A 16,908-nucleotide genomic window follows, 5' to 3' on the forward strand; every position below is an offset into this window, starting at 1 on the left:
AGGGCCTGGTCTAATCATAGGAGTCCCTCAAAAGTGGAGGAGGGAGGCAGGAGAGGGTCTGGGATAGAGGGAGAGGTGACCCCGGAAGTCACGGCTGTGTGACGTAAGGACTCCACCCACCATTGCTGGGTTGGCCGACGGAAGAAGAGGCCAACAGCCACAGAACGTGGGTGTGGAAAAGGTGAGGAAATGGTTTCTCTTCTAGAGCCTCCAGAAGGAGCATAGCCCCGCTGACACAAATTGTAGCCCGGCGACATCCGTGCCAGCCTTGTGACCTCCAGAACTCGAAGGCAACACAGTTGCATTGTAAACCACTACATCTGCTGTAATTTGTTACAGCCGCAGTAAAAGGACAAAAACAGGGCGCCTTCCAGCAGCCTTGCACTTGGCTCCTAAGGATTAAAGCCCGGCTTTGCTGACAGCCTTGGGCAAGCCCAGCTGAGAGGGTACTCGGGAGGAGGGATCTCAGGGATGCTGTGTCCCAGCCGCCCCCTGGCCACCGCCTCGGCCTGGGTGTGGCTGCTTTGACGTGTCCCCCTGAGCAGGGACAGCAGTTCTATCGTGAGCCTCGAGTATGAAGGTGCCTCCTGAGATCATGCGTGAAGACACAGGTACGCAATTAATTTCATCTTTAAATTGAGGGCGCTGAGTCCAGAGAGGAGCACGTGGCCATCGTCACACAGCTACTGCAGGAAGGCCCTGGGGACAGCATTCCTAACTCCTGGTGCCAGGCTCTTTTCAGCAGGTGGCTGGGGAAATACCAGTCTTCTTGCGTGAGCAGAAGGGGAGGGGAGAGGGGTCAGAGGACCGAGGGGGTTTGAGATCAGCAGAGAGATCAGGAGGCAGAGCTGGGGCCAGAGCCCCGAACTCCTGGTCCAGCCAGTGTTTTCTGCGCACCTGTGCGTGAAAAAGAAGGCACATGCCACACAAAGCCTTTCTGCAGGGCTTTGGGCGCAGGCCCTGAATGGGGGAAGTGGGGAATCAGCGTGATGCCATGAGGGCAAGGATTCTGCCCAGACAGGAAGCCCCTTTTGGTGGGAGGGGCTGGAAAAGGCATCCCCTCTCCCCATGAGGCACCTACCCCCAACATTCCCCCTTGACCATCCCCTCAGCCATTGTGCGGAGCCAAGCAGAAAGCCAGTGTGATCTCTGAAGGGGGGGGTGAGGAGGTGGGGTACAGAGAGAGGGTCTGGAAAGGCTGCCGTGTGGGACAGCTCGATTTCACTGACAGGATCAGAGGCGTTGGGACAGAGGATGGAGGAGCAGAGGGGTGGGAAGTCTTCCCTCATGGTTTTTAGGTTTAGGCATTGTTCTCTGCCTCCCTCTCTTCAAGCCACATGTCTGTGGTCGGCAACAGTGCGGTTCAGACCACAAGCTGTGATGTGTTAATAGTCATTTACAAGGCTGCAGTCAATAGTTTTTAAAGATTTAGAACAGACTAGAAGTGCATTCCCTCTAGACACTTTCTAACAGTAGGTGCTGGTCCAGGAAACCTGACATGTATGTAATCTGTGGGCTCTGACCCGGCGGGCCTGGCCCTTTCGAAAGGCTTTGAGGGGGGAGGGAGACCTGAGTATGGGGGACAAGGCAGCACCGACTCAGCTGTTTCCACAAGACCAGCTTTTAATATGACCGTGACTGGAAGCACGAATAAATAAATGCCAGAGAAAATGGAAAAACTAAATCAAACCAAACCTCAGAACATCAAAACCCAAATTCGGAAAGTAAAAACCAAACAGAACAGATCTCCGACAGACAGACAAAACAAGCCCCCCGAAGAAGAAACAGAATCGGACTGTACAAGCTAGGTCACGGGGACAGCAGAATGACGTGGGTCCCATGGATGAGTGCTGGAGTCGCCCAGGCCACCCTGCCTCCACCAGGCGCTGGGACGGGGGTAGGGGGTGGGGGGCCCTGGTCAGCCCAGGGGCCAGCTCGGGGGAGGGCAGGGGTTTGAGGGCAGGTTCAGAACCTTCACAAAGTACACAAGGACCGGACGTGGTTGAGAGTTCTGCGCTTTCCCTCTCGACTGTGCAGCTGCGACCCCAGCGTGGCCACGCGGTGGCGACTTCGGGGCTAGAACCTGGTCCCGCTGGGTGGCCGCAGAGTGGCTGCCGGGGAGCACGCGGAGGAGAGTCAGGTAGAGAGACAGACGTGGAGGTGGCGCCGTGAGCGGTCTCAGCATGCAGGTGCTTTGTACATCTGGCAGTGAGATGTGATGGCAGGTGGGTTCTCGGACAGTTCCGGAGCGTGACTCATTTCTCCTAAGAGGGACGCACGGCGGGGCCCGAGGACACGTCGCATCAGACGTGGCCGCAGCGAGGTTTTGGCAGAGAGTTTGCTATGTGTGCATAGGGGGCTCTTCTTTCTGTCACCAGGGGCCATCGCACCTGTGCCTGCTGTCCCCTGTCCTGGGTCTTGGGCCTCCAGGTCTGTTTGGGGGTTGCCGGGCGGTCCGAGGGCTGTCAGCAGGCAATCTCCTCCAGAGTCCCCAGGGCCGTCTGCAGGGGCACATTCACAGTGTGGCTGATGGTTTCAGAGTGGTTTGGCATCGTGTCGCAAGTGCTCTGGAGGGAAGGGGACAGCGGGGGTTGATACTCATTCTGCAAAATGGTGTCACGATGCCACTGGCAGCCCAGCCAAGGCCGTGGGAGCTGAGGCCCCCCTGCTGGTGGGCTCTACTGGGGCTCACCCTGCTGCTCCTGCCCCAGGCACCCCCTGTTGTGGGGCACGAGACCGGCGGGGCGGGGGTCTTCAGAGTCCTCACCACTGCCCACCTAAGTGCCCCCAGGGTGGGGAGAGGGCTCCCTGGTGATGGAGCTCAGCGGCTGGTTTGAACTTCTCTTCTAGACGTACCCCTAAGGTATGGCCCAAAGCTACCTCTGAGTGCTCTCTAGCTCTGAGGCAGGAGGGGGTTCCCCCTTGAGGCCTTCCTGGGGTGGGGGAGATAGAGCCTCTGGGGTTCTAGGCTTGGGGCAGGGGGTTCCACTGGCTGAGGCCAAGTAGGAAGTGGGGAGACCCCCAAAAGTCAGAACCGGAGTAGTCACGGCTCCCCAGTGGTCCTTTAGGGTTCAGCTGGCCCCAAGAAGAAAGCAGTCTCAGCAGGGCGGGGCTGGGAGGGCCTGGAGTCTTCCCAGTGACTCCCCGGCTGCAGAGGGCTAGAGGCTGGGAGGAATGGGAGCAGACACTGCCTAGGAGGCTGTGCCAAGAATGTGGGGGAGACTTGGTGAGGATGGGGCTGGGGGAGGGGGAGGCGGCAGAGGGAGGCTGCGACTCTGTGACATTCTGAGGGCAGAGGGGAGATGGGAAGAGGGAGGGAACCTCCACTGGCCAAGCACTTCCTACAAAGGAGGCACTGCTGCCCGCTTTAGAGGCAGGGGCTGCTCAATCCCAATGACCCCCTGAGGTTCCTGTGGGTCTGCAGATGCTCAGGCTGGCAGCTGGGACACAGGGACCAGAGCCCAGAGCCCGGGCCCTTTTCACCTGCCCTCCCCTCCACAGACGCCATCTTCGGGTCACCAGAGCTTCAGGGGCCCGAGGGAACCAAGGCAGAGATTTTCAGCCTGGGAGGTGGCTGGAGAACTAGAGTCTGGAACAGAAATGGGGGCCTGTCTGGGGGGAGGGGCTGGCCTCAGTTGGGATTTGCTGACTTTGGGCTAGAGGGGAGGGCCGGGAGGGCGGCCACCTAGTGGGTGTCCAGGGATGAGCTGGGAGCAGGCTGAGTTTAGGAAGGAGAGCGGACAGCCCTGAGAGGTGCTGCCTCTGTGACTGCTCCAGGGAAGGCAGGCAGAGTGGGCTGTGGTCAGGGGGCTCTGCGCCCAGCTCTGCCACTCACCAGCCGGGGGACCTGGGGCTTCTGGACCTCAAGGGCGTCAAATACACAGCCCTGGCACCAAGTAGTTGGCAGTTTCGATGGGAATCACGGCTGCTCCCCACCTCATGGGGGCCCAAGCTCCCTGTCCCCTTCAAAGGGAGTCGAGTACCAGTGACATCCTTACTTGTGTTTTGCTACCCCGAGGAATAAGGGTGCAGAGCTTCCCTGCGTCTCCCAAGGCATAAGATGAGAGCAGTAGCCCTCTGGGTCCGGGACAAGCCCCACTGGGCCAGGCAGGACCTCCCCTTGCAAGCATCTCTGGGATCGCTGCATCCAGTGCTCGCCACCAAGCCCCGGGGCTCAGTGGGGGTGTCCTCCGATGAGCCAAGTTAAAGTGTGCAATGATGCAATGAGGTGTGTCCCTCCTGCCGTCCTGGCCCTGACCTCTGGTCTCATAAGGCCGGCAGAGGCTGGGGGACCGAGTAACCAACGGCATGGACGCTGCCCTTACCACGTTCTCATCGTGGCTCCCTTCCTCCTCTTCTTTGCCAAGCAAGTCTAAGAGCTTCTCTTTGATCAGCTGCAAGAGAATCGTGACGGGGTTGGTCAGGCTGGGGGACGGGGGAGAGAAGGCAGAGGGACCTCCCTGGGCTGGGTGAGGTGTTGGTGCAGGAGCCAGAGACTGCAAGTGGTCACAGGAGGGCCCCATCTGGCATCAGGACTGTCATTTCTTGGGGACCAGGTGGGGGTGTGCATGAGCAGCCCGGGAGCCTGTTTCTGAGGCTGGGCCTCGGGGATGAGGCCTGACAGCCACACTCGTTTATAAGGTCAGGGCACCCGTGAGTCCGTAACATTTGATTCTTAGTGATAAAGGGTAGGCATTCCACGTGTTCCCTGGTATGTAATTTCCATCACTTTATACAGCAGAAGCTTTTATTTCACAAAAATTAATAAACAAAGCAGAGTAAGATCTGGCCTTGGGGCCTGATTTGGGTTTGGGGAGCAAGGTCACCATGCTGGGAGGTGGAGTGTGGCACTCCCGAGGACCCTGGTCTCAGAGGTCCTCCACTTCCCCACAGGGGTTCCCATTTGGCTTTGGCCAAGGACAGCCCTCTGCAGGCTCCTTTGCCGTACAAAACTCAGGTGGTCTGGGGGACGCTGAGGGATCGTACCCTTACTCTTCTTGCTCGCTTAGGACTCTGACAGGAAATGGCCCTTCTCTAAACCTGCCTGCACCCAGACACGCACTACTCAGGTGACGGGCCAGCCGGAGGGCAGGTGTGTGTGTGTGTGTGTGTGTTGTGTGGCTGTAGCGTGTATGTGTGAGTGGTATGTGTACAGTGTGCATGTGTGTTTGTGGGTGATGTATGTAAGCGTGTCAGAAGTGTGTGTGCATGGAGGGCATGTGTGTGCGTGTGCTGTGAGCGTGTGGGCACAGACACACACATGTATGAAGCCATAACAGCTGGCCTTGTGTGGGAGGGTCTCAGAGCTGGCCTGAGGTTTGGCTCTTCTCCTTCTCAACCCTTCCTCTCTCTCCCTTTGAGTGCGGACAGCCCATAGCTCTTCCAGCAACCTGAGGATAGGAGTCGGCTTCTGTCTCTCTTGGGTCCACCCCTCCTCCCTGCCTAGGACTTGGTGATAGACAATGTCCATGGACAAGGAGAAGAAAGCAGGTTCTGGGTGGAGAGAGGTCACCCTCTCCCCTGCGCTTTGGTTCTGAACATCCGGGCAGGACAAGGGTCCCAGCATAGGGTCACTTCCCCACGAGCAACCCCAATCTTACCTCATAAATATAATCAAAGAGCTCTAGTATTGTAAGGATACTAGCACCAATAAACAATCCCATCTGACCACCAATATCACCTGGAGAGACAGAAAAGATCAAAGATTTTGGCTTTAGTCACAGCGTTTCTAGGAAGGGGTGAGATGAACTTAGAAACCAGACCTTTGCAAAGGTTCCCCTTCTATGGCAAGCCTGGCCCGGGGACAGATCAGGCCTTGGACAATTCCCTCTCTCACTGCACAGCACCCAGTGGTGATGGGAATGCACTTGAGGGCTTACTGGAGGGCCTGGAGTAGACCTCACAGGCTAACCGCTTATTCACTTACCTTCAGAATCAGCTGGAGAGGGCCCTTCTTTGGCTCTGGGCTGGGAATAGAGACAAGAAGTGTGTGGTCCTTGCCTGGGGCAAGGGCAGTCTAGCCCAAGGCTCATGGGTTGGGTGCCATGGTTGGGGGTTTTGGAAACAATGACCCAAGAGACCCATTTCCCTCACCCATCATGACAAGGCCTCCAGGACCAACTCAGGACACCTCTCACCCTTGGGATAAGGTCATAGGAAGCATCCCCTCACTTTCCCACCTGAGGGTAAATGTTCAATCTGGTCTTTCTCTAGAGTAGGAGTTCTTGCTGTGGGGTACAGTCTCTCTTGACTGACCAAAGTCTTTCTTGACTGGTCTCCGGGTCTTCTCCCTCCTGAGACACCTGTACTCAGTGTAGATGTCTGGACCTACCCCGGGTCTATAAAATCAGACTCTTGGGGCTGGGGTCTGAAAGTCAGGAGTTTTTAAGTTCCCAGGGCTCTCTCGCCCACCAGAGCTTGAGAACAACTCCCCTGTGGGGGCTGTGGATGGTCGGAGACCCTTTAAAACGGAATATGAGATATTAACCTGTGTGTACCTAAGTGTTTGTAGGGGGAGGGTCCCTACCTGAGAAGCTGTTCTCAGATTTACCATGGGGTCCTAGTCCCCCCAAAGCCCCAATGCTTTGCTCTGGAGGCAGTGTGGTAGAGCAGAGGGCTTGGAGGGTCTGAGTTTGGAGAGTTGCCACTGGCTTGACGTGTGATTTTGTAAACCCTGACCTTCTCGGTAGCGTTGCCTTCAAAGGACATTTGGAAGGGAGGGGAAAGGAGACCACTATGAGGTCCTGGCACCTGCGAACTCTGACTCTCAGCTGCTGGGCTAAGCAGGGAGAGTGCTGGGAAAGGAGGGTGCTGCCAGGATGGGTGCCCACTCTTCCTGGAGACCACAGGCTCTTGGTCTGAGAACGTTCTGTTGGCTCCATCTGCCCTCTCCATCCCTGACTGTGGCAGGGCAGGCTGACAGCCACAGTCCCATGTGAGCAGGCAGAGAGGGCGAGGAGGGGGCTCCTCCCGGTGGGGCTTGGAGCTGAGCTCCCAATGACTCCCTTCCCTCCTCTCCCCCTGCTCTCTCTCTCATGCCCTGGGGAGTGTGTACTTCCCCATGTACCTGTCAGGTGTGAGGTGTGTGTTTGGACACGCACACGGTGTGACCGAGCGTGGGGTATGCGTCAGGGCACTCTGTGCGAGCACGTCTGGCTGTCCATGGCTTTAGGCAGGTGGCTTTTTAGGTCTAGGGTAGGGACACTGAGAGGTCCCAGTGTGTGTGAGTGTGGCGTTGTGGAGGTGGGCATCGCACGTGAGAGTGTGCGGAAGCTGTGGGAGCATGTCTGCGTGTATGGACAGGTGTACGTGACTGAGTACATGTACTCACGTAGTGCATCTGTGCAGATGTGCCTCTGCCGCGTGTGGCCCGCGTGTGTTTGTGTGTGTGTGTGTGTGTGTAAGCTTTGGGGTGGGGTGTGCTCTGTGTGGCCTGAGGGCATGTGCAGCGTGCCCGGGGTGGGGAGGGTGGGCTGCACGGTGCTGAGGGAAGGGCCTGATGGCTGAGGGTCTGCGAGCGGCAAGCTCCCAGCACAGGCGGTACAGATGGCAGCGTGATCTCCTCAGCAGGCTATTCTGGGCGGGAACAAGACGCTGGGAACACGCTTGTCCTTGTAGCTGATGCAGGGAGAAGCTATCCTTTCTGACAGATCCAGAACTCAGACCCTCCTCAGTGTGTGTGTGTGTGTGTATGTGTGTGTGAGAGAGCGAGCAGTGAGCCTGTGTTGGGGAGGGGAGGGAAGAGCCTTGTCTTGAGTTCTCCTTAGGAAATGAAGGTGACAAGATGACAGAGGTAGGGAGGGGGGGGGTCTATATACCCAGAGCATGACCTCTACCTTGAGTCTAATGTGTTAGTCTCTTGGCTCAGTCCCTTTTGACCACAACAGTGTCTGAGACCCAAGTGGCAGCCACCTTAACCCAGCTGAGTCTCTGCTGTGGCCAAGCCCCCAGTCTCCTGGGAGAGGGTCAGAGATCCTCTGACGGCAAGTGGAAGCAGCTGGAACCTGGGCGCCTGGCATGGTGACTGTCCAGGTACCAGAAACCATTCTTCATGGGCGGTCTGTGGGCTGGTGCTCCCTGCCAGCTAACCCTCACAACAAAATCATCAAGTACTTTTTATTAGACCCTTTATACAGATGAGGGACCTGATGTGCAGTGAGGAGAGGCCACATGCTCTCATCCTTCTAGTTGGTATGCAGTGGTCTGATCCTGTGCCTGTCTGCTTCCCTCTATACCTGCCGTCCCCCTCCGCCAGGGTCCCGCTCACAGATCCAAGCGCAGCTAATTCTCTTTGTAGGGACAGCATCCATTTCCTTTCTTGAGAGTGAGTAGGAGTCGGGAGAAGGGCCCCCGGGGCAGATCTTTTAACTGGCCACCTTCGGGAGTCTTGTGGGTTTTGCCCTGGGCGGGGCGGGATTGAAATGAACGTCCCTCATCCCTTACGTGCTCACGTGGCCAGGGTTGCGGGTGTGACCTTGTGTGGGGCTGGCAGTCAGGTCTGTAGACATCTGGGGATGTGTGGCCCTTCTTCTGTGTTTGACAAAGGACTCTCAGTCCATGGGGAACATCTGGCCTCCAGGATGCGATGCTGCTTTCCAGGCTGGGCTCCATCCGGGGGCCCTCACTGCCTGGGGACTGCCCACAGTGCAGCCTCCGCTCCATTGGACCACTCCCTCTCCCTGCTGTGGCCCCGAGGCTCGTTCCAACCTCGGGACAGAAGACCACGGAATCCAACAGGGCAGCGCTGGAAAGGCCTCAAGAGACCTTTTAGCTCACTTGCCTCGTTGTGTCCATGGAGAAACTAAGGCCTACATTGGGGCATGAACTGGGACGAACACGCCCACCACACCGGAGTCCCTCCCATTCTGGGACAGAGAGAGTAATCAGAGCACGAAAAGGCCAGACTCTTCCACAAGTGTATCTATCTACCCGCTTGCCTGCCGACCCTGCTGCCCACCCCCCTCCCCACGCCCCACCATGACCTGTGGGAATTCGAGTAATGGACACTGACTTACCAAGTAAGGCAGCGACTTCATATGCCTTCTTCTGTTCAATTGTCTCGTAATTGAGAGCTTCAAAAAATATATCCAGAACAAGGATGTTCTCTCTGCAGAGGGAATATTCAGGACCATACACGGTGAGAACCCTCAGGGGCCACACGGCCCACCTGACACAGCTTTCCCCTTGACAGCGGGTGAGGCTGAGCCCATGAAAGCGCAACAAATGGCCCAAAGTCAGAGCTGGGTGGTGACAGAGCTGGCCTTGGAACCAAGAGTCCTGACCCCCAGCCCAGTGCTCTTTACAGACCAGAGGCACATATCAGCTCTGCCCCTCTGTCCCTCAGCTGTCCCTTCTTTGTGTCCTTTCCATGAGTCCTGCCTGATGTCCAGATCTCTGTTCCCCCAAAGAGTCTGCCTGGCTCCTCACCCCTAGGGGAGCTCAGTACTTTCTGAACAAGCTCTTCACTCTTTGGCCTTGCTTCAACCCCCTGACCTCCTGGGTACCCCATACCCACTCCTGAAAGCCTCCCCAACCCAAGTTCCTACTTGGATTTTTTTTAAAAGATTTATTTATTTATTTGATAGAGAGAGAGAGAGAGAGAGAGAAGGAGCAGGAGGGACAGAAGGAGAGGGAGAGCGAGAATCTCAAGCAGACTCCCACACTGAGTGTGGAACCTGATGCGGGGCTCGATCTCACAACCCCGAGATCCTGACCTGAGCCAAAACCCAGAGTCAGATGCTTAACCAACCATGCCACCCAGGTGTCTTCCTACTTGGATTTACTACAAGCTTCTCCTAGTGGGAGCCCCCGACTCTAGCAGCCAAGTCAACTGCCAGGGTCAGGGAGGGATTTTAGGGAGCAAATATAGATCTGGCTAGGGGTTCCCTTTTGCTCCTTTAGGCAGGTGTGTTAACAAGACACATCTTGGGAGGAAAAGTCATCGCTGTTGGCAGAACATGTGCTCAACAGTGGGGCCGTCTCCTTCATTGCTGGTCACAACAGCTTTGGTGCCCCTTGTTCTCAACTTGCCGAGCCAAAGCTGCCCCAGGCTGGACTTTGGCAGCAGTGTTGGCAGGAGAGAGTGGCTGGGGAGAGAGATGCAAATCCCCCTTCCCCTGCAGGGCTCCCAGAGGCACCACTCAAAGTAAGGGTCACCATCCCCTGCCTGGGTAATGGCACCTGCCCCTACCAGGCAACCCGTCCTTTCTTCTGGCTTCCTGTCTGTCCTGTACACCTGCCGTCTGAGGAATCTTCCTAAAACTGCTAAACGAAGTCACACTGAAAAAAAAGTTACATTTCAGCTCCTCAGTCACACAGGCTGCATTTAAAACGCTCAAGAGCCACATGTGGTTAGTGGCTCCCATGTGGGACATCACAGACTCAGAACATTTCCATCTGTGTAGAAAGTTCTGCTGCAGGGCAGCGGTCGAAAATACACATTTGAGGCTGTCACTCGTCCACTCAAAGCTCTTTGGAGGCTCTCTATTGTCTCCGGGGAAAGTCTCTCCCTGTCCCCCACCGCATGGCCAGCTCCGCCTACAAGGTGACACATGGCCTGCCCTGGCTCTCTCTGGCCTGCCCCTTGTCTGCCCTGTGCCGATCCTTTCTGCTCAGCCTCTGCCTGGCACACCTCTTCTCCCATGGACCTCATTCATTTATTCCGTTAGAAGACATTTTTGGAGTACCAACTATGTGCCAGGCACTCTCCAGCACAGAACCAAAGGAAAGGCTCTTCCTGCCTTCAGGGGGCTTTCAGTCTAGTGGGGAACACACACACACACACACACACACACACACACACACACACACGAATATGGAATTGCACACTTGGACGAGCGTTCTGAAGGAAAACACCAGAGTGCTTGGAGAGAAAAATAAAGGGTGGGGCATTCATTCAGGGGTTTGAAGAGATTACCTTGAGACGGAGACCTGCACAAGGAGGAACCAGCTAGGTAAAGTGTGAGAGAAAAAGCGTTCCCGGCAGATGTAAGAGAATGCGGAAGGCCTCCCTGGAAAACTCCTTCAGGCTCCTTAAAGTCCAGGGGGCTGCGTCTTAACCATTTTGTCTTTGCTTTCTGAGTCCTAAACACAGAGCTTGTTCCACAGCCGGGTTCAATTCATGTCTGCCAAAGGGCGCCGACTGCTTCCTGCTGCCCTCTTCCTCAAATCGCCCCCAGTTCCTCCTCGACCCCTCCTTTCTCCCCGCTGCCCACCATGCCCATTTGGCTTACGAGATATATTTTTCCGATTTGTTAAATTTCTTCTCGAGGTACTTGGCTGACGTCTTGCTGGGGATCTTCACCATGGAGAGCTCTTTGTTGTAGCGGGTCAGGTTGCAGGGTGTCCTGCAGAGACAGTAATTACTGTCCTTCTCCGCCAACAGACCTGGAGGGGAGAGAGGGGCGGGGCTTAGTCGTGTGTGGGGGCGGGGCTCCGGCAGGTGTAGGGGCGGGGCTCCCGGCAGCGGGACACCAGCCGGGAAGGATATGCCTTCCCGGCCGGAGAGGGGCGGGGCGCTGCAGCGAGAAGGGGAGCTGGGCTAGAGCTCTAGGTTGGTGAGAGTGGGAACGCTCATAAAAAGAAGTGCCCACTTTATGTTTTTCTTGGTCCTGTTCTCCTTTGATCCTTTATTGCTACATTGCCCTTTAAAAATTGTTGAAAAGGTCCCACTTTTGGAGCACGGGCTCCCAGGGAGGCCTGGCGCCCTCAGCTTCCCAAAGCCCCCTTCTCTGCTCCTAACCTCAGTGTTCTCATCCACAAAGTGGGCCTTCAGCCAAGGGCAAATGTGGGAGACCATTTTCTCTGAAACCCAGGGCTCTGTGGTATTCCCTCTATGGCTCCTTCCTAGCCAGAGTTGGCCTCGTCTGCCTGCTGGGTTAGGGCACAAGCAAAGATCCCCAATTCTTGTCCCTAGAAGCAATCTCCCTGCATCAGGAATCAAGCTTCCCCCTTCCTCTTAGGACAGGGTGGCTAAAGACATCACTTTTCTCCTTCCATCTCTCTGATCATCGCAGTGTTACCCACGGGTTTTCTCTAATCCATACTCCAAAGAGAGATGTCTTCGGACATGTCAGAAGTCTCCCACTCTCTCTAAGTGACCCCCCCCAACCCCCATCCTTCTGGAAGCATCTAGACACAGGAGTCCAGAGAGATCCTGGCTTAGCTCCAGCAAGTACAGCTGCTGAATGAAATGGAGTCTCTATGAATTAAACTCCCTCTCTGCTTATCTTGATTGTAAATCACTTCCCAGGTCTGGAGAGAACAGGCAGGTGGAGTGGGTCTAGCTTTGGGGATGTAGAATCTCCCGCACCCGAGCCTGGTGGGGTCTCCCACACCCAAAGTTTTCCAGTGGGGGAATCCAGCAGTTACTCCAACCTACAAGCCCCAGTGGGAGGTTGGACGAGGGAGATAAACACGCTGGCCGCGCCTCCTCTCTCCCCCATCTCCTTCGGTGTCCACCCAGATGCCCACTGTCCATCTTCTCTCCATGTCTGTCCCCTCCTCTGCGTTCCCCAGTGCTCTCCATTTCCCCTGAGCCTCACCCATCTCGACCCACACCCCTCTATTCCCATTCTCTCCCTCAGTGCCTGGTCAGCCCTCATCTGCTTCCTGCATCCCTTGTCTGCCTCCCTGATTCTGTTCCCTCCCCACCCTTCTCTGCTCCCTCCTCTTACCTTCCTCTCCTGTCCCTGCAGTGCCCCGCCCGCCCGCCGCCCAGTCAGCCTCTCCTCCTCCTCCACTTCCCATCTACCCCATTTCTCCCACCCTGAGATGGCCTCTGAAGTCTCAATCTCAGCCCCTCCCCCTTGTCCCCCAGTACTGACCTAGGGCAGGCTCTGCGCACTCCTTGTGCTGCTCAGGAGTACAGAAAGGGGCATCCCCTGCAAAGAAGAGACACAGGGAGAGGTACTCAGGCAGCAATGTCTCCCTCCTGGGCTGGGGAAGGCACGCGCATCCTGTGGCCAGGAGGGCCAGCGTCCCCAGGAAGCATTCGGAGGGGGAACCTCCACGGAAGGGAACCACAGATCAGAGCTCCCTGAGGGCAGTTGGGATGCAGTGTACCCAGAGCCAGGGATTGGATCTGCTCTGCTCTCTGAGCTTGGGTAGGCAATAATAGGGTCTGCCTATTCTCCCAGATTGCTGTGCTGGTCTAGCCAGCCCAGGTGGGTGATGGGTGAGAAAGCCTTGATGGCTGAAAGCAGAGAGGTGGTGGAAAGCACTTGCCACATCTGGCACGCATCATTGCCTATAACTCACATGGGTACCTCCTGAAACAGGACACACTGTGTCTGTTTTACTGGTGGGAGACTTGAGGCTTCAGTATCCTGCATTCCCAGGACACCAGAAGGAGCAGGAATGGAGGTGGGCTTTGAACCCAGTCCAGTCTGACCCTGAGGTCAGAGCTCCTTCCAACAAGGGCTGCTTTCTAAGTCTCCTCTTGCTCTGCCCTTCATTCCACACTAGGAACCGAGATGCCAGTAAGAGTGTCATGAGTGGAATGATTAGTCTTCTCCTTGCTTTTGGCTCAGGTCCCATGGGGGAACCTCACTGGCTGCTGCCCCCATCTGAGTACCAGGCGGGCAACACTTAACAGTGCTCCATTCTTCTCTCTGGTCTCTAGAAATCCTGACACACCTCCACATTTTTTTCTGTTTTTTTCCAAGGGCTAAAGTTAAACCTATCACAATGTCCTTTCTTTACTATGTCCATGAACACCTTTTTCAAGAGCTGAGAGCTGATACGTTTCCTCCTTTCCAACAGTAACAATTTAACTGATATGTTTCCCCTTTCGCTCTGTCTTCTGGGAGCCTCAGAGGCAATTTCAAAGATTAACACTTATCCATTTACATTACTAGGAAAATTGTTGATTACTGATGAAATAATTCAGAATTGGGCTAGAATCGTGTTCCTTTCAGCATTGGTTATAACAGAAGACAATTGTGTCTGATATAAAACAGACAACTAAGTGTCTGATTAATAAAAGTATGATAACACAATGAAATAGTGGCCATGAAATATCACAGTGATGTTCTCAACACATAGTAGGTCATCAGTCAATAGTACTTTTGGTTTCCTCTCCCCATGTGCTAATACAATGACCACTGACTTTTGCACTTTTATGTTTTAGCCTAATTTTATCCTCATAACAACTAATGATTGTGTTTTAAGATAATGAAGGTGAGAACAGAGAGGCTGAGTAACTTGTGTCTGGTTGCACAGCAGTTGAATGGAGGAATCTGCCTTAGAAGCCAATGTCCCTGCCCCCCGCTTGTCACTCTTCCTTCTCTGCCGAGAAACCAAACTCTTCATGCTCGATTTGGCCCTCCCACCATTCACCTCCTGCATATCTGTGTCTGATTAGCTGACCCTCTCTAATGAGATCATCTAATGAGACGGCCACATGCCTTGTTAGTCTGACAACAGAAATCTCAGCACATGCATGTTTATTTGCTGGCCGATGGACTTTTGCCTCATTTGAAAGAGTGCTAGAGATTTGGATCCAAGAAGGGAGCCATCTGGATGAAAGCAATAGACACCTGGGTGTTTGAACAGGTACCATACGAGGATTCAAGCACTGCAAGCACTCAGATGCGTGGACACTAAACTCTAGGAGGTAAGAGCAGCAGACAATTAGCACACATATTGAGCACTGGAAGGAACATTCCTCAAACATCTGGACACTACTGGACACCAGGATGCTGCCTTGGTTGCTAGTCTGGATGCTTCTATCTGCCCTCCAAGTGTCTGGGATCAAATATTAGCCTTCTTAGAACAGCATCTCTGTGGATCCTCGTGGAGTGGGTCCAGTGTTTCCCACTGGGTCGCGAAGTGCAGACAAGGTCCCAGGCTGCCCCCGGCACTGACCTGGCATGTGGACCATGCGGCAGTTACAGTTCTCCACAATGTAGCGTGTCTCACAGTCAATCCGACAGGCGGTGATACTGTAAACAGGAAAGAAGTCGAGTCCCATCTCTGAGGATCGGCACTCGCCCCAGGGTGGGGGCAGGTATGTGAGCTGCAAGACAGGAAGGTGGGGGCAGCAGTCAGCCCTGGAGGTTCAGCGTGGACAGCTCCAGTATCTCACTAATTCACTTATTCAGTCAACAAACAATTATTGCGCATCTCCTGTGTAACGATCTAACCCCACTGAGCTCAGAGGCTTTCAGCGTCGGGTTCCAATCCTAGTTTTCCTGTCTTGTAACCCTCCCCAAAATGCTGATCTCAAAGTCTCTTACACATGCCCCTTGTTTTTCTACTTCCGAGTTTGTCATCTCGAGTCCCTTGGAATGACCCAACTAAATTCTACCCTCTTGGCTGGGGACATTGAGACTCTAAACCTAGGTTTAGGGCCTGCAGGAGGGTCCAGGAAGAAATAACACAAATCAGTGTTATTTTTGATCCATGGCCCAGACTAGAGCAACTCTCCAGGGTCATGCTAGGGATCGACTTCTTTGGGGGAAAATGTCACTTTTGTTTTCAGAGATCCAGTGACCATAGAATGCTGTCATGCCTACGGTACGTGCCTACTAGAGACAGGAAAGGTGAAGAATGAGGAAAACTAATAGCTGAGCCTTACTATGGGTTAAGCCCCAAGCTAATTCCTTTATACCTATCTTTTTTTTTTTTTAAAACTGAGGAATAAAAGAACAATAAAATGCGTGTGTTTTCAGAGCCCAGTTCAACAAATTCTGAAAAATGTGTACACCTGTATACCTATCACTTAAATCTAGACTTCAGATTTAAAAAAAATTTATTTATTTAGGAGGGGGAGAGAGAAAAACATGAGTGTGGGGGAGGGGCAGAGGGAGAGAGAGATCTCAAGTGGACTCCTGCTGAGTGCAGAGTCCGACACAGGGCTCCATCCCAGGACCCTGAGATCATGACCTGAGCGGCTCAAGGGTCGGCTGCTCAACCTACTGAGGTGCCCAGGTGCCCCAAGACCCAAGACCCAAGGCATTTTTAATCACCCCAGAAAGTTCCTTCCTGTCCCTTTCCAATCAACCCCCGTCCACCCAGCCAGTCTCTGTTATGGATTCTATCACCATAGAAATTGGCTTTGTCTGTTCTCAAACTTCATATAAATGAAAATCTACACTGGGCTCTTCTTTGTGCCTGGCTTCTTTTGCTCAACAACACGTTTTAGATTTATCCACATGGTCATGTGCATTAGTTCATTTTTTAAAATTGCTGAATAATTTTCCATGTATAAATACACCACAATCTGCAGCCATTTACTTGAGGGTGGGCACTTGGATTGTTTCCAGTTTGGGGTGATTATGAAAAAGTCCTGATTAACATTTATGTACAAGTCAGTTCAGTTTTTGGACAGGTATTTTAATTTCTTTTAGGTAAATGGCTAGGAGTAGAATAGCTGATTCATAAGACAGGTCTGGGGATAATTGTATGGAAACTGTGAAACTATTACCCACAGTGGTCGAACTACCTTTCATTCCCACCAGGAGCGAATGAGAGTTCTAGTGACTTCGCATCCTTGCCTAATATTGATTTCGTCCACAGTTCTAATTATAGAACTTCTTGTAGGGGTGTAGGTATATCTCGTTGTCATTTCTGTTTGCAGCTCTCTGATGACTGATGATCTTGAGCACAATTTTAAGTGCTAATTGGCCATTCATATATTATCTTTTGTGACATGTCTTCTCAAGTCTTTTGCCCATTAAAGAAACTTGCTAACTTTTTACTTTCATTATTAAGCTGTAAGAGACTCCATATGTTCTGGGTACAGGTCCTTTTTCAGATATGTGGCCTGAGAATAATGTCTCTATACTTCCTATAGTTTGTGGCTTACTTTTTTATTTTCTGAATGGTGTATAATCTTCCTACTTTTAAAATCCCTCATTAAGATGTCATTTACATATAATAAAATGCATCAATTTTAATGGGCAACTT

The 16,908-nt window shown here is 53.7% G+C and overlaps 1 protein-coding gene across 2 annotated transcripts in view; it reads right to left on the minus strand.

The window, feature by feature from the left end:
* Positions 1–1,615: 1,615 nt before the first annotated feature.
* ASIC2 (acid sensing ion channel subunit 2) overlaps positions 1,616–16,908 on the minus strand; it is a 962,947-nt gene continuing 947,654 nt past the window's right edge. For both annotated transcript variants that reach the window (XM_032321662.1, XM_032321661.1), the window contains exons 4-10: positions 14,866–15,016; positions 12,825–12,881; positions 11,232–11,385; positions 9,015–9,106; positions 5,601–5,680; positions 4,326–4,394; positions 1,616–2,567 (exon numbers count right to left, since the gene is read on the minus strand). In XM_032321662.1, coding sequence (XP_032177553.1) covers positions 2,466–2,567; positions 4,326–4,394; positions 5,601–5,680; positions 9,015–9,106; positions 11,232–11,385; positions 12,825–12,881; positions 14,866–15,016 — 705 coding nt within the window. In that variant the 3' untranslated portion in view covers positions 1,616–2,465. The remainder of the gene's footprint in view (positions 2,568–4,325; positions 4,395–5,600; positions 5,681–9,014; positions 9,107–11,231; positions 11,386–12,824; positions 12,882–14,865; positions 15,017–16,908) is intronic.

This window comes from Mustela erminea, chromosome 18 (assembly GCF_009829155.1).
Source record: "Mustela erminea isolate mMusErm1 chromosome 18, mMusErm1.Pri, whole genome shotgun sequence".
Lineage (NCBI taxonomy): Eukaryota > Metazoa > Chordata > Mammalia > Carnivora > Mustelidae > Mustela > Mustela erminea.